General features: G+C 33.4%; 2 protein-coding genes across 11 annotated transcripts in view; one reads left to right on the forward strand and one right to left on the reverse strand.

Annotated features, from left to right (window-relative positions):
• The window catches only part of LOC130897457 (serine/threonine-protein kinase ULK2), a 90401-nt gene that overhangs the window by 11168 nt on the left and 53542 nt on the right, over nt 1–25691 (forward strand). The window lies entirely within an intron of this gene.
• Nucleotides 1797–24329, reverse strand: LOC130897459 (titin-like). Of its 4 annotated transcripts, none has more exons than XM_057806331.1 (6): nt 24213–24329; nt 16502–16544; nt 7745–7789; nt 3826–4048; nt 2340–3722; nt 1797–2222 (listed from the first exon to the last, which is right to left on the reverse strand). In XM_057806331.1, exons 1-6 carry the CDS (start codon nt 24257–24259, stop codon nt 1936–1938), a joined length of 2028 nt encoding a protein of 675 aa, XP_057662314.1. In that variant the 5' UTR covers nt 24260–24329; the 3' UTR covers nt 1797–1935. The 4 variants fall into 4 exon arrangements, with proteins under 4 accessions (XP_057662314.1, XP_057662313.1, XP_057662315.1 ...); XM_057806330.1 differs by having other exon boundaries at nt 2340–3725; XM_057806332.1 differs by lacking the exon at nt 7745–7789 and having other exon boundaries at nt 2340–3725; nt 24213–24311.

The raw sequence follows: 25691 nt of genomic DNA on the forward strand, positions 1-25691 counted from the left end.
GACAATCTTATATATTAAAAAAATTGATGATTTCCATTCCGAGCCCGTTCAGGCGTTCTAACCAACCGATTTGCTTAATTTTTTTTTCAATGAAAGGTATTGATGCACAGATCAGCCATCAACCATCGGATTTCATCTAATTTTCACCATTCTCAAGTTATACTAAAATGCGATTTCCCCCTGTAGATTACTTATGGGAGCTTTTCACATACACACCTTCTATCCTCAATATCTCAGGTTCTATTCAAGATAGAGACTTCGTTTTGGTTTAAGAACACTCGCTGAAACACCTTCTTTCTTTTGAGTTTTTGAACACTTAAATCGGTTTAGTTGGAGAGGAGCTAGGCGCGGACTTCAATGTGGAGTTATTTATTTTTGTAGGTTTTTGGCAATTTTTCTACATTCAAAGATCTATATCTCAGGTTCTAATATAGCTACAGACTTCGTTTTGATTTAAGAACACTAGCTGAAACAACTTCTTTCTTTTGAGTTTTTGAACACTTAAATCGGTTGAGTTGGAGAGGAGCTAGGCGCGGACTTCAATGTGGAGTTATGGATTTTTGTAGGTTTTTGGCAATTTTTCTACATTCAAAGATCTATATCTCAGGTTCTAATATAGCTACAGAGTTCGTTTTGGTTTAAGAACACTCGCTGAAACACCTTCTTTCTTTTGAGTTTTTGAACACTTAAATCGGTTGAGTTGGAGAGGAGCTAGGCACGGACTTCAATGTGGAATTATGGATTTTTGTAGGTTTTTGGCAATTTTTCTACATTCAAAGATCTATATCTCAGGTTAAAAGGGTAAAAGCTAGTTCCATATGCTTCCAATGCTTTTAGGTTTATATATGTTTGCTGAACGTTAAGGTCAGTTCACTGTAAGAACAATGTATTTTTTTCTGTTATTTCTTGACGTCAAAATCATCCAAAATTCATTTCCACTTACCTCCTCCTCCAATGCAATCTATTAAATATTAAAAATGCCTGCAACTTGTATAAATAAAAGACAAGTGACAGCAAAGAAGAACTAACCTTGTTTTGTACACCTAATATAATGTAAATAATTAAAAAAAACAATAAAGGAATGTATATGAACTTTAATCTTTTTTTGTTCATAAAAAATAATTAAATAAATTACACTTATTAGAAATATTTTCATGTTTTCCTAATCTGATCAAAATTAACATATAAAAAATTTATGACTAACATATTTTCAAGTGGTACATTCTCATTTTTTTTAATATATTTTGAGAAATAGATATGAAAAAAAAATATTAGTGTTGTAATTCTACTGAAAATTTTAAAAATGGAATTACCGAAAGGATGAGTATCAGTGACGTGAAGTAGAAATAATTTAGATAAGATGAATCATCTTATCAATCAACTTAAAAGTGTATTTTCTCTTAATTCACTTGAGATTTATTTCAAACATAAAATACAAGAATTTAGAGCAACTCTTAAACACTTCTGGTTGTTAACAATGACTTGAATCACAGCTCTGCTATAAAGTAAGAAAAAGAGTACTAACAACTTATGTCAAGGCTCTGCATCCAGGAAAATTACTATTTCCATTTCCAGAAAAAAGGGAAATGAGAATTACGATCAATTGTGCAAACATCTGGTTATTAAAATAAAAATAAGAAGAAAATATTAACGATTTATATGAAACTAGAAGTATATGCACTCGATGACAACTCATTATTTAATTGTTAATTTTATTATGTTGTTAATTTTGTCCAGGGGTAATTATCATTCTAATAACGCAAGTCCTCAAAGTATTTTTGAAGTAAACAAAAAAATTTGTAATAAAACCTTTTGCACTTTTTAATAAGCTATCTAGAAATTATGTATAAAAACAGTCTATGGTAAAATGTATGTGAAAACTCACAACTTGAAATGTCAAAAAATCTAAGTTCACTCGTAATCTTTGGTTTAACATCATTTTTCATCTTTATATTCAACAGAATTATTCTCTTCGGGTGACTTCATTAAAGGTTTCATCTCGCGACCTTCCTCAGGATCCGTTCTCGAAGTACCATTTGCCGTGGTACTAACTGCCACGGCTCTGTTGCTTCTTTTCTTATAAAAATTATAACCAAAAGCTGCTGCACCTACTACTAAAACTGCTCCGAATATTACAAACAGCAAAGTATTATTCTTTTTACTTGTCTCTTGGGTTTCACTTGCTCCAGATTTTGGTTCTTCTGCATCAGTTGCTGTAGACTCTGGAAAACAATGTCATTATAATATTCTGCGTGTAAAAGTTACAAGCTGATAGAAAGAGGAAGTACTAGTTTGTCTATAACAGTATAATTGTAAGTCAAAAAGAATTATACACTTACTAATGCTTTCGTTGGATTTACTTTTTGCCAACTGCTTATCTGTATCTTCCATGTTAGCGTTAGTTTTAAAAATCGCAATTCCACTTTGAAGCGGGTTAATCTCTTCTTGACCTTCTTTTTTATTCTTACTTTCTTCAACTTTTACTGCTGTTTCACTTGATTTAGATTTATCATCTTTGATAGATGTTTCCACAATTGGCTCTTGAGGATTTGCCACTTCCTGCGTTTTAGGCTTTTCTTCTTTTGCTCCTTCGGTTTTCGCTTCTTCAGGTTTAGGAGTTGGTGCTGCTTCTTTATTTTCTTCAGGTTTATGCGTATCCTTTGAAACGGATTCTGGAATTTCCGGAATATTCAGTGATTGAGTTTCAAACGATGATTTATTGTTTTCTTGAGCATCAGCTGATTTAGCTTCTTGAATTGGTTGTAAGTTATCAATCGGTTCAACTTTAGGTAAATCTTCTTGGGTTGGTCCTGGTTTTTCTGAAGATTCAACGTCTTGAGTTTCTTCGATTTTTTCTTCTCGTAGAGGTTCTACATTTTGTGATTTCTCTTCAGGGGATGTTTCCTCTAGTTTTGTACTTGCTTCTGGTGTTTCTGGAATTTTCAAAGATTGAGTTTCAAATGATGATTTATTATTATTAATTTCTTTTTCCGATTTTTCTATTGTTTCCTCTTGTTTTCCATTTGCTGTGGTTGATTCTACGCCTTTCGGTTCAATATTATCTTCAGAAAGTGAAGAAACAGAACTAATATTTTCTTGAGCATCGGCAACTGAGTAATCGACTGATTTAGGTTCTTCAATTGGTTGTACGTTCTCAGTTTGCTCAACTTTAGGTGATTCGTCTTGGTTTGGTTCGAGTTTTTTTGCTTCAACGTTTTGTGTATCTTCTACTTTTTCTTCTTGTGGTGGCTGTAAATTTGGGGATTTCTCTTCCGGGGATTCTAGTTTGAGTGTATCTTTTGTTGTTTCGTCGTCTTCGGGCATATCAGGAGCTGATTCTGGTTTTTCTGGAACGATCAATGATTGAGTTTTAAATGATTTATTGTCATCATCTTTTTCTTGTTCAGATTTTGGTACTATTTGTTCTAAATCAACAGAGTCATTGTTTTCTTGTTTATCTTGAGTTGGTGTAATCAATGACTGAGCGTCTTGGATTGCTTTTTCGTTTTCGACAGCATTAACCGTTTGTAAATCATCTTTATCAGTTTCGAGATTCGGTTGCTTATCATCTAAAGACTCTACATCTTGTGGTTCCTGTTCTGATTTAGCATCTAATTTTTGAAGCTCTTCTGGTTTTGTTTCCACACTTGGTTCTAACGAAAGTGATTGGGTTTTAGAAGGTAAATTGTCGTTTTCCGCTATGTCATCTTCGTCTTCTAAACCTGCTAAAAATAAATTATAAGAATATTTAGATATTGTTTAACACAAATTTTGAAGCTATAATAAAATAAAACTTGTTCAAGATTGGTTCGATTATATTCTTACCGTCATCTCCGGAACCTTCTTCCAGATTATCTTCACTAACTTCTCTTTTACCGATTTGATGATTCTTTGTGAAATCCAATTTTTTGTGTTTAATTTTGATATTTTCACAATCGATCAATTTACCAATGTATATTAAATCGTAATCCGTACATATCATTTGGAGCATATTTTGAGTTGACTTTTGTTCAGAAAATATCTGATCCTCTTCATCCCATATATCATTCTGAAGAAGAAATACTTGTTAATGAAGATTTCCAAAATGAAAAACAAAATGCAGTTATATGCATTGTAAAAAAAAGTTGATGTAACTACTTAGGCTCATTAGAACATGTCAGTGTATGCAGCCGAGTAAAATGCGCACGCGTTACGAGGAGAATATTTCGTCTTTACACAGACTATTTTCAAATTATTAGATCATTATATTATAAGTTTATCTTCTATATATGTGAAAATTTCAATACATAAAGTTACCATAAAATAATCTTAGAAGCAAATCTTATAACATACAAGGATGTATTGATATCTAGTTAGCCTAGATCAGTTCCAGGGATATTGCGTTACCATAGCAACGAACAATAAATTATTAGAAGTGTCAGTGTAAAGTTTCACGTCAAAAAAGTAAACCAGAGTTACGCAATAAATTAAAAGAAAAAAGATGTCCACCGAAATTGTGAAAATCGAAAAATTGGAGTATCGAGCCATCATCAAATACCTGTATTTAAAAGAGTTAAGAGGTAAGCATATTTACGAAGATATGCTTAATACCCTTGGAGATCGATGTCCTTCGTATGCGACCGTGAAAAATTGGACTGCAAGCTTCAAAAGAAGTAAATTTTCCATTGAAGATGATGACCGATCGGGAAGGTCAGTTTCTGCATCAGTCCCCGAAAATATCGATGCAGTTCATTAAATGATTTTATTAGACCGTTGAATTGGACGGGCATGTCAATAAAGCAAAAACCTAGTTGGTTTTTATTGAAACTGGCGGTGGAGCGGGTGAACGATGAACCTATACGTAGGAGAAACTTTAGGGGGTTACGTCCCTACGCCAGTTTCATTGGCGAAAACTTCATCCTAATGCAGAACATTGCCCGTCCGCATACTGCAGGTTCCCTACAGCAGTATTCACAGGATGTCGAAATTGCCGCTACGGATTGGCCAGTGCGTAGCCCGAGCTAAAATCCTATCAAGCATTTGTGGAATGAAAAGTTCGGGCTAGAATTCCGGCATCAGTCACGAAATCGTACCACGAAATGATGGGCTATTAAATTTTGTGCAAATCAGAGCGGAGATGATAAAAAAGATGTTACAGAACGTAGGTAACTACACCAACACTCACCATTACGCAGTAATCTGTCCATTATTTTATGCGAAAAGTATGGAATTAAATTAATAAAAATACAAGAGTAAATTTTGCGAAAAATATTACGTAATTCATGAGATGTAAGTATATGTTACTTACATCTCTTATAGTATGAGGGCAGTTATTTTATTACCAAAAGTTTGTACACTTATGGTTACTTTTCGACATAATCACTGAAGAGATTGAGACATTTGTCATATCTGTAGACAAGCTTCTTAATACCGTCTTTAAAGAATATTGTCAATAAATTCAAGTGGAGTACAAAACAGACTTTGAAACCATTCTGTCAACTCGTTTAATCAGGTCATCTGAAACGACAGATTTACGTTCTTGGCCCCCTTCATCACTCATGAAGTTTTCCCTATAAACACGACTTATTCTCCGATGGATTTATGCAGCGAAATGGCTTTCAGCCTGTAGAAAACTGACACCTGAATGTCAACAATGGCGAAGTGCGTAGTGCGAAGCTTCGCAGTCGCCTACAGCGCATGCCCGCTTTCTTCTGCACGTGTAGCGTCTGCACGGAGCGATCGGAGGTTGAAAACAAAACGGCCCTCATATAAATAACTATTTTCAGTTATGTTTATGTTTCTAAATGTTCTTGATTTTATGTCTCTTCTGTTTTTAGGTTAGTTTTTTTAACATTCCATTAGTCGCGCGTGTATCTACGAGATACATGGCTAACTTTTTGCTAAATATTTATTTATGTAATAGCTCTAGAAAATGGAGATTTGCAGTAGTTCTCGGCAGATGTATCTCGAAGCCTTTCCTAGAAGTACAATCGGCTGATTTTACTTTTACAACCCCTGGCCACCCTAAAGCCGTCTGACCGCCGGATTTGTACCTGCTAGATACAGCGCGACCAAAAGCGTCAGTTTATCTTCAGATTTAGATCTCGTTCATTTCGACGTTTTGTAATTATTCAAACGTAAATTTTATTGTTTTTAAGTTTTTATTTGTATTCTAAAAGTGCTTGTGCGAGTGTCAAATTAAAACAAGAGTACAAAAATTTACGACTTTTCAAAACCAGAAGATATTGAAGAACTTACTAGTCTCGCTTTTTCCGAGGACGAAAATTTACAAGAAGATGTGGATAACTCTGATGAATCTGAAACAGAAGACCACGTCGAGACAAGATCAGTAAGCTGGAGCTATTTTATGCTCTTGTCTTGTGTTACATTGAAATGATCATTGTAGGCAAAGACGATGGAGTAAAATTGTACCAAGAGTAACTCGATCCCGTCCTCATAATATTATGATGAAGTTACCTGGTGTAATTGGTCAAACAGCCATAAACGCCGAAACTGAATTAGATTGCTGGAATCTATTTTTTAGTGATATGCTAAACATGATAGTTGATTCCACAAATCTATATATAGAAAGTATAAAAGCCAAATTCAACCGTGAAAGAAATTGTCGTTCCACAGACTTGATTGAAATAAGAGTATTGTTTGGCCTGTTATACCTAGCAGGTGTATTTCGAAGAGGTCACCGCAATTTGAAAGATTTTTGGGCATCTGACCGGCTAGGAATTGATATTTTCAAAATGGCAATGTCTGAAAAGCGCTTCAGATTTCTACTCAGATGTTTAAGATTTGATGAAAGGTCTACAACAGAAGAAAGACGTGAATTTGACAAGTTAGCAGCTGTTAGGAATCTCTTCAGTAATTTCATTGAAAACTGCAAAAAACATTATCATCTTGGGCAAAACGTGACCATAGATGAAATGCTGCCAGCATATCTTGGTCGATGTGCATTTCGACAGTACATACCATCGAAACCAAACAAATATGGTATCAAAATTTTTAATAATGTTGCTAGATCAACTAAGAGGTGGCCGATGGTAATTTTTTACCATTTACTGAACGTAGCTGGAATCAACTCGCGGGTGATATTTCTTGGAAACAAAAATACGTCAGTGTCTGCATATTGTTGTAAAAAATGTGGAATTCATTTATGTATAAAACTCCATACAAATATGATTTGTAATAAATGTTATAATAAAGAAATTGAAGAGGGTGATTACTCCGATTAATTTTATAAGTTTGTAAAATATTTTGAATGAATAATGTAACTTTAAACCTAGTTCTGTCGATAACCTAATTAAGATTTTACACATTTTACATATAAAATAATTATTTTTTTTTTACTTGAAAAAATGTTAAATTAAAAGCGGAGAAAAGAAGTATTCATATAAAATTTGCTGTATTAATATATTAAAAATAATAATAACAAAAAAAAATTTATTTGATATATGTATCTGCTAGATACAACGCGACCAAATACGTTAGAAATACCCACGCGCCTAATGGAAGGTTAAATAATTTATAAAGGATAAAAATTGACGTCTCCACTAATATATTTTGACTTAAAAGATTTAATATTAGTCGAAACGTTAGATTATTATTAGATTAGAATAAATTAGAAATTATTAGAAAAAAACTAATTTTGAAACAGAAGAGACCTAAAATCAAGAACATTTGCAAACATAAGCATCAAATGGTCTAATAAGAAATTTTTAATTATGTAGCTATTAAAAAAAATATTGAACCTTACGTATATATTTTCGGCTTCCCAGTCATCATAGTTTTCAGGCGCATTCTGTAAATAAAATTAAACAGATAAAGATTATTTGTTTTTGCGGAGTGGGATGAAACGTTAAGTAAATAAATAACAATGATAAAATAATTCGTCCCATTTTTATTTATATTTATAAAACAAATGAATATGGAATGGTAAATTTTTTCTTTTATTTGTTAACAAGTGTTTTATAATATATTCCGACCGATATAGAGGCAGACACAACCACCTGTAGTGTATAAATTACATTCTAATTTGAAATAATAATAATTTTTAACTCCTTTGAAGATGTACAAAAAGACACAGAGTACAATAATAGCAGCAGAGATGGAACAACTAAGGAAAATAACAGGAAGAATGAGGATGGACAGAATAAGAACTGATGTTATATTATAACAGGAACCAATAGGAAACAAAATAGTTGACAAATGTTTAAACTGGTACGGACACATGAAAAGAAGGACACCACAAAACCTAGTGATAAAAATGACAATAGCAAAGAAGGAAAGGAGACTCAGGAAAAATTTGCTAGAAGTAGGTACAGGAAGAAGGAACAAAGGAAAAAAATCAATACAAATGAATGGAGAACGAAAAAAAAGAAACAATGGTTAAAAGTAAACTAAAACCCCAATATTCTAACATTCGAAAGGGCACAAAGAGTTCTAAAGCCCAGCTGAAAGTTCTAATTTTGTTATTCATTTAGGTAGAATTATCCAGAAAAATTAATAAAGAAAATCTGTCACATCTGATTTAAGAAATATTTATTAACACTGAAATACATAATTTTGATATTAATACTAAAGAAAATTAAAAATAACTAATTTTCCTTTCGTTTTATAGTTATTTGAATTAGTTTATCTTATAATAAACCAACCTAATATGTTTTCATACCAAAATCTTTGTTGTCGTTGTTCAAAAACCTTTAAATCTTTGTGAAAACGTTCCCCTTATGAATTCCAAGCAGATTTTTCATTAATAGATAAAAATTTCTCAAATTGAAAACCTTTCATAATTTGACGCATTTTTGGGCCAACAAATATACCCTCTTTCATTTTTCCCTATGTAATGTTAAGAAAAATTTTATGGAAATACCAAAAACATCACTGTTTTCGTCAAACGCATTAACAAAATTTTTCATGTGTAAATATTTAAATGGGGTAGAGTCATCTTATTGGGATCTACCCACAGCTCGTGTTTAATGTTCATTTTGCCCGGAATATACTTATTCCGAATAAGCCATTCTTCTCTTAGTTGATGATGTTTTGCCCTACTATCCCACAAACAAAGGAAACAACAGTATTTTGTAATCCCAATAACATACTGATGATCTTGAGGTCACCGCACATTTTCCATTGGTGCTCTTCATACTGCATTAAAATAATTAAAATACGCATGGTTTCACAGTTCTCTTTAACAATTGAAGAGCTTAGTAGATGAAGATGTTATGAGACAAATAAGTGGAATCAGCTTTAAAGTTTTTAACTTGCTCTTTTCCTCTACATAACACAAACCGCAGAGTTTTTTTTGCATGTTGTTGTAGTTTTATTATTCAAAATATTTATGCCTTGTTGACTTAGTTGTAGCTTATCAAATAAAAGTGAAAAACTTATTATTTCCATGTTCAACATCAAAATTTAACTAAATTTACATTTACATAAGAAAAATATTTATTGATCAGATCTGTTAAAACATAACTAAAAAATTAATGCAAAATTATAATCATGGTTAGAGATTTTTTCCATTATTTGTAAAAATATTTATATTCATTTTTGATGTAAGGAAGTTGCTGTAAGTTTTGAATTTTCTCTGAAGTCAAGCTCCGGTTTCAGTGGTCCTTTCCAGGTCAACTTCTTCAACTTGGATGGGTGTCGTCGCACCACGATTCTGTTTCAACAAGTTGACTTTCTTGAAAGTAGTATACGGATCACAGCAATCCTTGTACAGGTATGAGCCAAATTCTTCAACTCATCCATTTTACTTCATCTCTGAAAGCTACTTTCTCAGTGAGAATGTTCTTTTTTCGATTGATGAGTTTTTTTGGGAGGTCTTTAAAATTTCTGAAGTGAGAAGTCATATCAGTAACATGGTTGTTTATTCCACTGTTCTGTATAATATCTCGATATTGGTCCGGAAGGAATATGGTCTCATGTTTCCTCACATTTTTTTCGATTCTTCCAAAATCTCGATCTCTATCAAGATAAGAATGACCCACTTCGGGAAATTTATGCTCAATCACTTTACTGGTACAGGAATAACATTGTCGCATTCTTGTTCTGGCCTAATGAAGAGTCTGGTCAGATAATGATCTGTACACCTCAAAGAGTCATCAAATTCGATTAGGGTTAGTAGAGAGCTAGCCACCTTATTGCTTCCCCGACAAGCAACGTATTCATTCTACGTAAAGAATTGAGCATAATCCTTTGAGTGAGTAATGATGTGCACACCGAGATTATAGAACCACATCTGCCTCAAATAGAACGCCTTGCTCACACTGAGCTTTATCGACTGTATGGTAAGTAACATCCTTTCTCAGTTTGGATGATTCTCGGTCAAATCTTTGGAAATCAAATGCTTCTCGATAGCTTGCAGCATGATTTTCATTGACTTATCCCATTTCACTGGTGCTGCATGTGTCGCTTCTTGGATGACCAAACGATAAATTAAATTGAAGAAAAGATATGACGATATTTGCACTCGGCGACTTTGAAATTGTCAGGCTTTCCATCATTATTGACCTTTCCTAAATAAAGTTGATACATTTTTTTTTATTTATAGCAAAGGAGACAAGTACTTTTTATGAATGTTTTTATTCCTCGAATAATGTGATTTTTCGAAAGGGAAACTTCTAATATGATTTTCGATGTATTCTGAAACTGCAGCTATCTTGTGAGACCGATTTGTATGTTTACGTCGCTATTTGGGAGGTGGGACACTATAATCAGCCTTTATTGATTTTTGGATGTGATCAATTTTTTCCCTGCCAACTCTAAAAAGACCTGCTAAAGCAGTTTTGCATACACGGACATTTTCACGCTCATTTTTCACTACAAATGCCTTTGCACAGGCATTATTGAAATGCAGTTATACAAATAAGCATTTTACGCATTCGTGTCTAATTTATAAAAATCTCGTTAATGCAGGTTAAATTTGTTATTGCAGTGAAATGGGCATTTGTTATTACATAACATTCCCATATTTGGGATTTTCTTTTGAATTTCTTTACCTGAATATGATAAATAGGTTTCTCCTTTTAACTCTTAAAGTGGAAGAAGATGTCTTGTACCCATAGCACGTTCGTTCATTAACAACACGGCATCGACTTGTGCACATAACAACTTCATCCACTGAAAGTAGCTTTAGTGGAAGGATGCTATGTTTAAAGGAGAGAATAACATGTTCATCCACTAAGCTCTTCAATGCACTGCGTGTTTTTTGGTATGGACGGTTTTTATTACCATTATGTAATAAAACAGCTTTTATACTATATTTCGAAGAATCGCTACTCTGTTTTATCATAGTGTTGATTCATTGCTTCAAAAAGTCCCGGGATATCAGTACGATAAGAATTACCCACAATCTCTTTTGAAAAAATCTGAGTTAACGTTGCTTCTGTTTCTGAAAAACGTTACTTTTGAGTCTGGAAGTAATAAGTTCTATTGTTGTAAGCGGGGACCAAGAAGCTCTGCTTTCAAGAAAATACTACACATTCAATTCGGCTTGGTTAATTGAATGTGTAGTATTTTCTTGAAGTTAGAACTTGTCAGAATCACTAGAAATCGATTTGATTTCAACATCACTTCCATTGTCATTTAGTATATTTGCACTCGAATTACCGGGATGCACAGGATGTGATTGGTAGATCTTTCGAATGTAATACGGGCTTAGTAACAGATGAAACTTGGCGTTGCCTTATTTTTTATTATATCCAAAGTCTTCGTAACAAAAAAGTAAAAAATAATTTTCATGATTACTTGGTTTTGGTGAACCAAATGGATTGTGAACGTTTTCCCAAAACACATGAGGTACTCACTTTTTAACTACAATGTGTTTTGTCTTTTTTGAAAATATAACTGTCCACAAACATAACAAGAATGATCAGAACTTTTTTTACATATTCTTCTCGACATTTTAAGTCAATACTAAACAAGATAATTGTCGTTTCAAGCGATCAAATAAACAATAAACTATCGTCATCGCGTTAAATAGTAAAAAAAACCTTTGGCTGCAAGAAAGAAATTGTGCCGTTATAAAATATTTCTGCTAACACTTTTAGGTTTAAGGAATGTACATATTCATATACATTTATGTTGAAGTATAAGTTCAATTTTGTAAACTAGTGTAATCTTTTGGGAGTTGAGCAAAATAATCGTTTGTCTACGCCCTCATTTCTCCATTTGTCTGAAGTTGCTTTCCACAGACATTTTTTAGCGTTTAACGTGCGTCCATCTTTAGTAGCGATATCTCAAGTTGTCAATGTCAAGTAATATGTTGATAAAAACTGCAACAGGTCGAAGCGTCAAATTTTTCATTGAAACTACCTTCTATAAATTAACGTTTTTGTTAATATTTATTGCTTGCTAACGACAAATAATGCGTTATAGTCTCTCATGTCGAGAGTGCGATGACTTTTTTCACTTGTTTTAAATTTGGGAATCAGATAAACATGGTTAACATATAAATATAACTAGAGTGTTTAATAATTGCCTTTTACAACAAACTCAACCAATGGATAGTCACGGGAAAAAAACAATAGCTTCTATATACACCCAATGGTATTCGGAAGTGTTATTAAGAAAAGTCAGTGCTGGTAATATAGTTTTTTCAATGAACCAACGTTCTTTCGTAAGTTTAACCGTCGAGGGTTCCATACCGTTCAATCCTGAAGAATATTCCGACGTTAACGAATTAAGACGTTCTTTTATCGTTAATTATTAATTTCGATAAACGGGAAGTGATGAAGGATCAATTTAAAAAATTAACGAGCGTCGATAACACATTAGACTTCAACTAATGAAATCTTTTGTGAAGGCTATGAATAAAGAGGATGAAGGATACCTAAGACAAATCTTCCCCCAGTATAAGGGTATATAAGTTTAGCTACAAATTGGAAAGTTGCTGGGCGTTATTAATTTCACATAAAAGTATCGTGGAAGGATTTTTGGGCAATAATACGTGGTGTAGACGAATGTCAACTGTTTAGTCTGATGCCTACTCTTTCGAATGCGATGTCTATCGTGTCTGAGACAAACCAGTATAGCCTTTTTTTAAATAGGGGCTGTTTTTTATGCCGTAAAAATGATCGACGTAAAACTTGGAAAAACTGCATCTAAAACTTATAATTCATTGAAAGAAGTGTATTACAATGATTGTTTGTCGTGTCCACATGTTTTTGAGTGGTTCAAACCTTTTTAAAATGCTTGAGAAGGCAAAAACGGATGAAATATCGAAAAATTTTATTTGAAAATTGTAACATGCAAAAAGTGCGTGTAAAACTTATGCGTAAAAATCCTCACATTTGACCAACAGAAGTTTGAAAATACAAGATCCTAGTGCTAGACCACCCACTTTATTCGCCGCAGCTTGCACCGCGCGACTTGAAGTCTTGGACTTGGAGTTGGACGCGTTGAACGTAAAAGCGGCGCAGGTCCTGAAGGAACTGGCAGAAGGACTTCCTATACTGTTTCTAACAATGGATGATTCGCATGGAACGATTTAAAGATAGAAGAGGGGTTTATATTGGAGGTGATGATGAATAAATATACATAATATCAAAATAAAATACTTTGTATCATCAAGGAAACTTATAACCTTCAATTCTCCCTACCAATCAAACATTAAAATGCAATAAGTATCTATGATGTTTAAGTAATTGCCAATTTAGCCTCTTGAGCTACCCGTTTATTATAACATTCTCAAAAGCAATTTCGAATAAATCATACCATACTTGAATATATTCAAATTAATAAATATGAGAAACATTGATTAGATATTAATCACAAGGATAAAGAAATTATGAGTAAACACTTAGTCATTTTTACTAATAAGTTGAGTATTAGGTTCAAATCTTATAATAGAATTTTCCAAATAGACAAGCTATAAGACTAATATTTTGTATATAAGTGTAAGAGGATTGCTATTTAAATTGTTATGGTTCTTACCAAGAGTTTCCGATCAAAAAGTCTGATAAGTAAGAGTTTATTAATATACAGGGTGTTCCGGGACTTGATGCAAAAAATTCGGGTGTGAATATATGATGTGAGATTAATGATGTGATTTTTTTCATATGACCCCTCGTTTCTTAGTTGTGAAACTTATATTTTCAAAATTATACATTCGAACATTATGAATTTTTGATGAATGATTACTTATGTTTATTTAGTGTGTTTTAGGGAATAAATAATTCTGTACTACTACCTGAAGGCCAGAGGCGGCTCATGCCCAATGGTTAACAATCCGTAACTTTTACAGGGACAACCTTTACAATCTAAAGATAGCAAAAATAAAGTTCGTTATAAAGAGACTTATGTATACAGCATATTGTCGAACACTGTGTTACTTACATGAGGAAAACATTGAATTATAGAAAAATTTAGTTGGTTAGCATACAACTTTTCAAATAAAAACAAAAAAATATATAATACATGTTCGAAACGGACACCTTGCACTTCTACACGCTTCCGGAGTCTACGGGGAATATTACTTTGAACTTGGAAAAGCGTCACAATGGAAGTTTAATTCTATCGATCATTATTAATATAATATTCGATAGTATGTAGTTCAAATGTTTATTTATTTACTCATTAATTCAGCAAGTAATGTTTGATTGCGCTTTTATACCTCCTGTAAGTATTTTCGATAAATAAATAATTTATGATAATTTTTTTCAGAATGTCTCTTTATAACGAACGGTTTTCGTCTACATATCTCTCAAACCATAAATTTTATCGAGTTAAGCACCCCCTTTGTTAAAAATTCGATTGAAAAATTCATTTTTGCTATCTTTAGATTGTACCGGTTGTCACATTTTATTTTCACGTCATCTACTCACTCCCGAATTTTTTGCCAACAGTCCCGGAACACCCTGTAGATATTTCGATAGCGGATCGTCTCCTGAGTAGAATGGCATAAAAGTTGATTTAGAAAACGACCCCTTAAAAAGTTTTAGGCAATTATGTGTCTCATTTTAACCCAATTGGAAATTTCTCAACGTATTAAGGCTCAGTGGCGGTCAGCAAAAGGCTTCTTCCACAGACAGACTTAATCGCAAAGAACAACGCGACCTTTTCGAGGCTTTTCTTTCTGCTATCCGTCGCAAATATACAGACTTTCGAACTTAATTATATTGTGCCTTTCTCATTTTGAATAAATTGAATTTTGCTATCGATTTTGTATTTCTACTTCGTTAATTTAATCAAGTTATGGTTAGGTTAGGTTAAGTTTAATCGTTGTGTGGCGCATGTGCAGAGACGCCGTTATCCTACGCCACCTATCGATTTTACTGTATATTATAATTTCCCATAAGGTCATATAATTACCTATAACTTTTTCGTCTTTTCTTAAAAGAAGCTTACATGCCGTTTGACTCAGGAGACAATCCCCTATCAAAAGCTATTACCCTGTATTATTCACGAGGGTACAATGAAGCTTATTATTCACGAGCGTTAATAATAACTCATTATAAGTGAGTAGAATACGATACTCCATCCACGACTACTAAATATTTTTGTTGATACCAATAGCAACCGTAAATTACAAAATGTATTTAAATAACTACATGAAAGATTTACTTAATATCTCACCTTTGTTGCTAGGTATTTATCATCAGATTCTTTAGTTAAAAAGTTATTGATATCTTCGTAAGAAAAAATTTTCGCTTTTTATGCTGAAAACCTTATGATTTTCGTTTTTATAAATTCATAGCGTTGAAGTTTCATTTTATGTGGATAATTCAGTGAAGTGAATTAACAAAGCCGATTCAGAAAATGGTTTCGTTTTCCTTTTACTAGTTCACAAAAGTTTCATAGGCCATATTATAAACTTTCCTTGACTTTTCTGTCGATAAATTTGAGGAGGCAACTTCAACATATTCTTTAATTTCTGGTAGTGTTCAAGAAAAGGCCTTTTCATTTTCTAAATCCAGTTTTAGTTGACTTTTCAACCCAATTCAACAGAAAATATCAAAAACATGATTTGTTGTTGTTTCGTGCCTTGTAACTGCGGGTCCTGAGTTCAAATCTGGCTTAGGAAAATTAATTTTTCAAATTTTTTACGTGTACAAAACTGAATTGAAAAAATTCATTCAATCACAAATTTATATGAGCATGAAAAAGTTTGTTTTTCTAAACGACTGCCGCGTTTTCTAAACAAGGGAACAGAAACAATAACGAATTGATGATTCAGATCATTATTTAGAGCAGTTTGTGTAACATAAAAAGAATTTTTTGAGTCGATATGATATCATCGATTAATCACTGCATAACTGAATCAAAACGGCAGAAATGCGACTTACGAAAAAAATGTATGTACTATAAGATTTTCTATAATTTCTTCTCCGAAAACTCCAGAAATCTAATTATTTCGTAGGGAGATTTTGTATATTATCAATATTTTTCAATAAGCAAGATTGAATGGACCAACTAATGTTGTATATTAAATTTTTCATAATTCATAATTTATTCACATAATATTTAACTGTTATGATTATTTAATATTATATTTAATATCAGTACTTACAAATTCTATGGAGTCACCAAGGAAATTTTGTCCATTACTCAATCTGAAACAACAAATATTAGTTAATACAATATTAAGTAGAAGTAAAATTATTTTAAATATTCGTAATTTATTTCTGCGTTTATAACGTTTTTTTAGGTACGGCATACTAAAAATTTCTGCATGATTTATTCTGTTAGTATTTTGAACTTCTTGTTCTTTAAATATTATTCGTTGGCACTTGCATCTTCTACGCTACTTTAAGAGCGTTAACTCCAATTTTAGGTCGTAATTTTCGACCTAGTAGACAGGCAGTAACAAGTTTAGTGAAAAAGTTTTAGTCTACATATTCGTTGTGTGATGTTGCCGTGCCAGTGAGACTACGGGTTTGTTAAAGTGTCAAAAATACCGCTGCCGTTGAAACGTCCGTAGCAAATCAGTCAATTCAACGTCGTTCTCAAGAGTTTGGCATCGCCAAGACTACTTTATGGCGAATTTTGCGTAAGGATCTTACTTTACACCCATACAAGATCAGGATCAAGGATCAAGATGATCAATTTCATCGCAGGATCATCTTCAATGACGAAGCTCATTTCTGGCTCAAACAAAATATGCGGTATTGGGCTGATGAAAATCCACATCCCATGAAGGAGTCCCCAGACTTGAACGACGAGGCTTAGCTTGGACTAACGCTGGAAAACTCGGCCTTGGCAAACCAATAAAGGCCCTAGCCTGATTGAAGTCTGGGTAACTTAGCCCCGGTTATTCTATAGTCTGCCATGCCTGGCTGAACTCTATGTAACCTTTCGTCGGCCATCCCATGGAAACTTGTCATAAAACTATAATTTTATTAACAATATATTAAAAATCTATTTTCACTAGCAACCAGCCTGATCCAGAGTTGTAGACAAGTCTTGGGCTTATCTAGGAAACTAGGCCAGGTCCAGGCTTGCAAATCAAGCGAGGGACATTGTTATCATCCCAGAATCTCACCAAGTATAGGCCAAAAATAGCTTCCAAGCTAGGGCCAGAGTTGTAAATACTTGACCCAACTCTGGGACCATCGTAAAATTCTATATAGGATGTGTTTAATGAAAAACCACTTCATCCACAAAAGATAATTGTTTGGTGCGGTTTGCATGCCGGCGGCGTCATAGGGCCATATTTTTCCGTCGACGATAGTGGTCGCCACGATACTGAGAATGGTGATCGTTATCGCGTCATGATTATCGATTATTTTTGGCCTGAATTGGAATATATGGACTTGGACACTTGGAAACTTGTGGTTTCAACAGGACGGCGCCACACAGCACACTAGTTACAATCGATTTATTGACGAACAAGTTTGATGAGCGTGTTATTTCAAGAAATGGACCGGTGGAGTGGCCGCCTTTTTCGTGCGATTCAACGCCTCTATATTTTTTTCTTTGGAGCTACGTCAAGTCATTGGTCTATGCCGTTGGAAGAGCTCAAAGCCAACATTGAACGCGAATTAACAGCCGTTTCGGCCGAAATGTGTGGCCGAGTCATGGAAAATTGGCACCAACGAATCAACCGCTGCAAACGTGCCCGTGGTGGCCATATAAGCGAAGTCGAGCTCCATTCATAAATGTTTTGAATGTACTTCAACCCGATAATAAAGTTTTTGAAATATCTCAAATGGTTTTCATTTTATTTTGAAAAAAAGTTTTCAAGTCCTTATCGGAAAACCCCTTATTTATAAATATTTTTTATTGTTTTTGACTGATGCTTTGAACCGTTCAGCTGTTTTTGTCAAGGAAATGTTTGATCTATTGCGAGGAAATACTGCACTAATTTGGAAAAAACCTTGTATGATCAATGCTGATGTAAAATGATATAAATATATGATATTTTAATAAAGAATTAAAGAAAAGTCGAAACGTCAAATTTTATCTTCCAAAAATTATTAAAAAAACTAAAATAAAGAACATTTAGATGCATTGATATAAATACATTTATGTAATATTTTCGGGATGTCCTAATGTCTCAATTAATGATGGGGGACGCTTTACCCTCATGGTGTTAAAAAACAATGGTCGCATTTAGCTATCGAAACCATTGTGCAACTGTTGTAAAACCTTAGCGGAATCTTTCATGCATGCGCTTCAAACACAACGCGTTCTGAAGCGGATGCCATGTTTTGGAGTACTTTTAATTTGCGCTAGGTAACGGAACCGAAACGTGAGAAACCGAGTCAAAACCACACTAGAAATTTGTTAAATCATCTGTGTTCTATGATGAAACGTTAAGTTGTAACCTTCTTAGAAAAACAAATTATTAAATTCGGTCCTGAGGACGAGAAAAACGAATTGAAGCTTTATGATTTATTCTAGATAATTTCATTTTGAATTATAATGTCCGTTTTTATATACATATAAAAGTTATTGAGTGCAAAGTACCACCACCTAATGTATCACTCTTTAAGTTCAATAAAAATAATTTCGTTTGAATAAACTAAACAAAAAACAAACAATGTAGCATCTATGGAAAAAATACACCTGTCAAAAACTAAAAATTTACAGAAGTCTTATACAGCTTGTGCTAAGCGCTACGTCCGCTGAATGCGACCAATGCTTACTGAATGTACGGGATTTTTCTTTTTAGAGCTTAAAAAACTTCGATGTTGTTCATTTCGAAACTCTTAACAAACTATTGAAAGGACTATCCTAATATTTACGAATCTATATATAAAATATTTTTTTAGATTTACTTTTTAATATCATACTATTTCTATATAGATATGATTTATGTTATGTAAGCTTCATTTATAATACTTTATCAAATACTCACTCAAGAAGATCTTGATAACCATTATCTTACATATTTTAATAAACGTCATAGTTGCAACTTGTTACAAATAAGTCAAATTTTATTTGTTCAGATGGGAATGTTATTTTTTTCATCTTCAATTTTTTCAAATGTTCCCCTCTACACAATTCATAGAAATCTGGTAAACGTTAACAAATATTTCAAGTCTTGAACGGAAGTGATATTTTTAACGGAAATTTGAGACTAGTGAATGATTACCATATTATGATAAAATGGACCTATAAATATAAGATAATATGAAAAAAATAATTGTAACACGTAAGGTTTTTAAGTTACATTTATAGAATCATATTCATTGGTAAAATAATTAATATTTATTAAGAAAATAATTTCACGTTTTTTAAATTGTATATATTGACAATATTTATAGTTTATATCTAATAAACATGCCTCACATCTATTAAACACAAAAACTTTAAATATCAATTAGCTCTACTTTTTATGAGGGGTTGCACTTTCTCTTTTAAAAAAACCAACATTAATCACCCATCATGACCGAATCCCATCCTCCTTGATACCGAATTTCCATTGTTCTAATATCTTGGTGGAAAAAATGTCTGATGGGAGTGGAGGAGCTAAATTTTCAATGACATTTGGCACAAGGGATTTGTAGGCGTCTAGAAGTTCATCAACTGACTGTTAGTAGTTTGGATCCATATTGTTGCCCAAAAATCCCCTCGATACACTATCAAATGCCTTCCATGTCCTAAGTTCCTGTCTGGTGAGTTTTTTTGCAAAATTGTCATCGTCCAGCAAGTTTCTTATTTGTGGCCGAATAAAAATACCTTCCTCTAATTGAGCATCACTCAACTGGGAAAAGACTTCTCTAAGGTATTTGATTACATCACCCTCTGTATCCATAACCTTTGCAAAGTTTTCTATCAATCCAAGTTTAATGTGAGGGGGCAGAAGGACATTTAGACAAGTTCCATTTTTTAAGACGGGAAGCAAGAAGTTCAGACTGTTGCTTTGATTACTCCAAATCACGTGCTAAATCATTCAACTCACTTTTAAAAATCAAATGCGGCTCGCCGGAACTGATACTTGGAGTAAAAATAGAGTCGGTGCATTATTCTTCGGAGCTTCCTGTTGATACTTTGACTCCAGTATCTTCTAAAATAATATTTTACGGATCTAAAGGAGCAATCGGTATTGGTAAATATTTCGATCTTGCGCTTTCCTTTCTTAGAATAACCTTCATTCTTTGTTAGACAAAAATAGCAGTCGTCAAAATGGTTAGTAGGTTCCCGCCATACTAAAGGAATTGCAAAAGTCGTGCTTTTTTTCTCCCCATTCATCGACTGCACCAATAACACGCTACAACTAACACAGCACACATGGGGCCCATGTTGGAGCCCATGCTTGTCTTGGTCTCCAATTAAAGTACCAAAATATTTGAAATACGTTTTTTTCTTATTTTCGGAAAATCGCCTGGCTTGCGATTTCACCATAAATACTCCACAAATATAGCAAAATTTGTCACGAGAAGTTTGGCAACTACGGAGCGTTTGACTCGACATTTTCGCCTTTATAATCACTTTTTGCACTGTGAACAGAGAACCACTTACTATGAAACTCAACAGAAAACTAATTTTTAATGTTATTTTTATGTTTATTATTCTGAATAATACAGTTCAGGTATTTTTCCGGCCATAAAATTTACTGATATTAACCTCCCCTTCATAAAATTACCTACTTGCTAATGTAAACAGGAATAATTAAGCTATTGAAAAGTGGTACGTGTTAGGGCTTAACAAATATTTTTTTCTATTATTGAACGGGTATTACCATTTTAAAAATAAAGGTCTCGCCTGTGTTACGAAAATCTTGTCGACCAGTATAATTAGACTGGCTGCTGGATACGAACCTGTAGAGTTTTTTAACTAATAAAAAGTATATTTGTATAATAAGATCATGTCTTCGAATCAGTTTTATGTAGAAAACCGTGACTATTTAAATATTCATTTTACGTTCTGGTCTTCACGTTGATACGTTGTTGGTTTATATGCAGGTGAATCACTTTAACTTTAATTAATTAAATTACAGAACACTGTGATTTTCAACGGAAAATTAAGATTTTTGCACAAATACATACTTTTGAGGCTTGATATGAAGCCTTGTACTTTTGCAACTCTATATAAAGATATCAGGAATAATTTTATCTAGATAACCTCCTTTTCCACTAAATTTGATTAATTTTCATTGAGTAAGGATATTTTTCACGTCCACTTGGTAAAAATGATGTCAAATCAAATATTCTAGAATCGTTATTTAATTTTGTATCCATAGAGGGTGTCTCATATCGGTTTCCAATGTTTACTTTGTATATAAAATAATCATAAAAAAAGGAAGAATTAATATTCGTATTCTATGATTTCAATCCAACTTTGAGCTAGCTCTTTGAGACCTTGGTAACATCATTCTTGGGCTTAGATTCAAAAAATTGTCGTACTGAATTTTCAACTCTCTCGTTTGGATTCAAAATTTTTCCCGTGCAATAATTTCCCCATTGATCTGAATAAATAGTAATCTGACTGTGCAAGGTCCGATTTAAATGATGGATAGTAGTAGGAGGTCAATACTGCCAAGTCCTTCGATCTTATTTCGTAGTATATGGGCATTGATTAATGTTGTGTTATTGGTAATACGATCGAAATAGACGGCTAGTAACGACGTAAGAATCATTGTTCAAGCGATCCATTTCCAAAACGCGAAAAACCAAGCGAGAGCAGTGCCGATCCCCTCACCGCACGGCTTTTACGTTATAATAGTGCAAAAATTATCGGTCCACCCTGTAATATCTGCACTAATTGAACACTAAATTATCTACATTTCGATCTGAGTCGGTATTGAGCGTTTGGCGTATGAAGCATTACTACACTGTTAGCTCAGAAGTTTTTTGCTTATGCTACTCGAACGTAAAATGTTGCAGAACTAAACTGGCACTACATGAGAACTTATTTTTCTGTCAAAAAAAGTGATTTTGACCAATTGACCATTCCAGCTTTACGGACATATTGTATTGTGGGTTTTCATATTTACTTCATTATCCATATTTCTATTTCTCAGTTGATCTTCTATAATGCGTAGTACTCTTTCCAGTGTCTAAATTCGAGACAAACATTGGACGTACTATTGAAATTTGATAACAATAAGTTCTAAAGTGAGATAGAAATATGTCACACGAGAACGGCGCCATTAATAGATGAGTTTTTGAATTTCCCGCCTCTCAACTAAAACGGAAACATTATTCGTGTTAATGGACATCTCTTATTTGTGTCTTGTCAAAAACAGAACAAGCTGCGTCATTTAATTTGTGTTTAAAAGCAATTGATATCAGACAACCACGTGATTTGAGATGGAAAATGGACTAAAGTGAATTTCGCAATCATTGCTCAATAAAATCGTCATTCACACCGAGGTTAAGCTTGATAGTCACGGCTTTATCAATCGGGCATCCTATAATGCATTTTTTGAACAATTTATATGCGAGACACTTTGAAAGTGGATTGAGAAATAATGAAAAATTGTTTTATTTCGTTCCATATTTATTTACGAGGATGGTTCCAGAAGTACCTGGTCTGCCCTAGATATGGCGGTAGCAAGTTTGAAGACGCCACGTTGGTTAGTGTTTGTTGTCCGTGAATTTGTAAACATGAAAAAAATTGGTCATCGTTATGTGATGCAATACTTTGAAGGACGTTAGTCCAACCAATATAAAAGCTGATTCTACTCTGGGTGAGACTGCTCCATCGTTATCAGCAGTAAAATATTGGGAGCAGGAATTTAAACCTGCGAAGACCATCATCGCAATGGTCGACCGAATGATGTGACGACTCCAGAAATGTTGAAGAAAATCACAAAGCGGTACTGGATGATCAGACATAGTAGGAAGATCAAAAAGTGCGGTACATCGCATAGAAATCCGTGAGCAAGGTAGGTATCGCGTTTGCTCACTCTGAAACAAAAGCAGCTTCGTGAAAATGTTTCCATCGAGTGTTTGGCAATCTTTCACAGAAATAAAAGCCGTGTCATAACCATGGATAAAACGTGGATCCATCACTTGGACTGAAGAAGGAGAACCGGCTCCAAAGAAGGTAAAGACCGCTCCATTTCCTAGAAAGGTCATGGCGTCGGTATTTTGAGATGCGCGTGGAGTAATTTTCATTGGCTATCTTGAAAAAGGAAAAACTATCCACGGAGAGTGTTATGCGAACTTATTGCAACGTTCAAGTAAAGAAGTCAAGTAAAAACGGCCGCATTTGACTAAGAAGAAAGTGAAAACAATGCACCAGCTCACACGTTATTGCATTAACCAAAATCAATGAATTAAAGTTTGAATTGAAATATAAATATATGTGTTTCTAAAATTTTTGTATTTTCTTTATTGGGCCAGGTACTTCTGGGAGCATCCTCGTAAATTGTGCAGTTCTAAATTTACGATGCAACTGAGAAGCTTGTAGATTTCTTGAGTGAAAAGTCCACTTATAGTAAAATTAGCCTCCATAAAATTTAATAAAAGTTCGATTGTTATATAATTGATAAAATTGAGTATTTTCACTATCATCATAAAAAATAAAAAAGATAAATGTGTTCCTCAATTTGACGAGTAGGCTCTGAATATATATTGTCAATAAAATATGTAATGTAATGTCAAGAAAACAAGTTAATCTATTTGCAAAGATGGTTCGTAGAATATATATAATATTGGGAGTGGTAATCTCAAAGGTATCAATGATGACACAAATTTTCAGTCAACTTACGGTAGATATTAGTTTTAAACACCCAATCAAAATCTAATATGCTCGATATGGGATTCTTATTTAAAAAAAAAACAACTATTGTGCAACACTATTTATGATCATTAAGAATTTTTACTTACCTGAGAGTAACTAACAGAAAAAACAATATAACTTTAGATTTGAACATTTTTGAACCAAGATCGATGTGCCTGTTTGACGTTATGAAATGCAGAAGCGAACTGAATAATTAATAAGTGTTACCAGTGATAGTATGAAATGGATTACCTGTGATAAGATAAGATATATTTTATTTACGTATGTGATAGGTGATACTTTTTGAAATGGTGAACAAATATTTCTGCGTTATTATACCGAAATCCGTATAGTCATCAGTTATTTTAAATAATTTTAAATATCATATCGCCGTATATTTTTGTGAAACGTGATTAATACACTTGCCAAAAACTGTTCATTATTTTGGATTTCACTGTTCGCCACCATATTCGTTTATTCATCTAAACCCATAATTTCCAAACCCCAATGGGTCCATAGGAAGCTGACAATTTCCATTTTTGGATCTGTACTTCACATTTTAGGCGAAATTTGGAGATATGGTAGAAATGTAGCACCGGTGGTCTACCGAAACCAGTTATATTTTCAAAAAAAGTTCTCTCCCACCCAATCGCACTTTTTGGTCTAACCGATTCTCTCTTCCTTAATTTTTTTAATAGTCGTTTTAACTTCGATTATTATTCACGTTGTAACCCACTAGCAACACGCTACGCCACCCCACGCCATGCGACGTTGGTTCACGTGATACATTGTTGTGTACACATTTATAACACGCTCATTTTATTCTATAATATTCTGATCTCTATATTGTACAGAATGTATATACTATAAGAAATAATATTGTCGCGATTTTTCTATTAATAATTCTTGTTGCATTTCGAGTCAATATTTAATAGAAATCCAATGCGATAAACTTTTCTATAGACTGGAATACAAAGGCAAGAGAGGGTCATTGACAACTCTTACATCGGAGAATTTTGAATCGTCCCAAGTGGGATGGCGTGGCGTCGGGTGGCGTGTATTGGACTGAGTGTGTACGCAAATAATAGGCTTGTTTTTACTAAGAATAAATCGGATGGCTTTGAGTTTCTAATGATTAACCATGATAATTAGTAAATAAAAAAACAACTTTTCTACAAAAATAATTAAAGATTAATGATATTTTTGGAAAATAAAATCGACCAAATGCGGCGTTTAATCGCGTGACATTAAACACCAATCAGAATAGCGTGACGTCACACCTCGCTATACGCTTTGTTGTAGCTGTTATTTTCGTATAAAGTGACCAGTTATTTCGAGTTTTCAAGCAATTATTGTTAAATTAATAAAGTTCGTTTTTAGTTTAATCTTGAAAGACAGGTATAATTTGCCATGGAATCAGGATTTAACAAAGCAAACTGCAGTAATTTGTCCAAAATGACGCCGCTATTCTTGACAAATTTTTTGCAATGTTAAAACTTAGCAGTTACCAGTCAGAGAGTCACATTTACCCACTGTGGAATTAAAATATTTAACTGATTTTGAGGTTAGAGAATACAAAGTTTCAA

This window comes from Diorhabda carinulata, chromosome 8 (assembly GCF_026250575.1).
Source record: "Diorhabda carinulata isolate Delta chromosome 8, icDioCari1.1, whole genome shotgun sequence".
Classification (NCBI taxonomy): Eukaryota; Metazoa; Arthropoda; class Insecta; order Coleoptera; family Chrysomelidae; genus Diorhabda; species Diorhabda carinulata.

What these genes read in the sequence shown, in the direction of transcription:
- LOC130897459 (XM_057806330.1), bottom strand. Translation starts at nt 24,259, where the DNA reads ATGTTCAAATCTAAAGTTATATTGTTTTTTCTGTTAGTTACTCTCAG. An exon ending in TTGGTGACTCCATAGAATTT is followed by an intron (nt 7,790 to 16,501) that starts GTAAGTACTGAT and finishes TTTTATTTACAG; the next exon opens with AATGCGCCTGAAAACTATGA. An exon ending in TAAATCCAACGAAAGCATTA is followed by an intron (nt 2,223 to 2,339) that starts GTAAGTGTATAA and finishes ATTGTTTTCCAG; the next exon opens with AGTCTACAGCAACTGATGCA.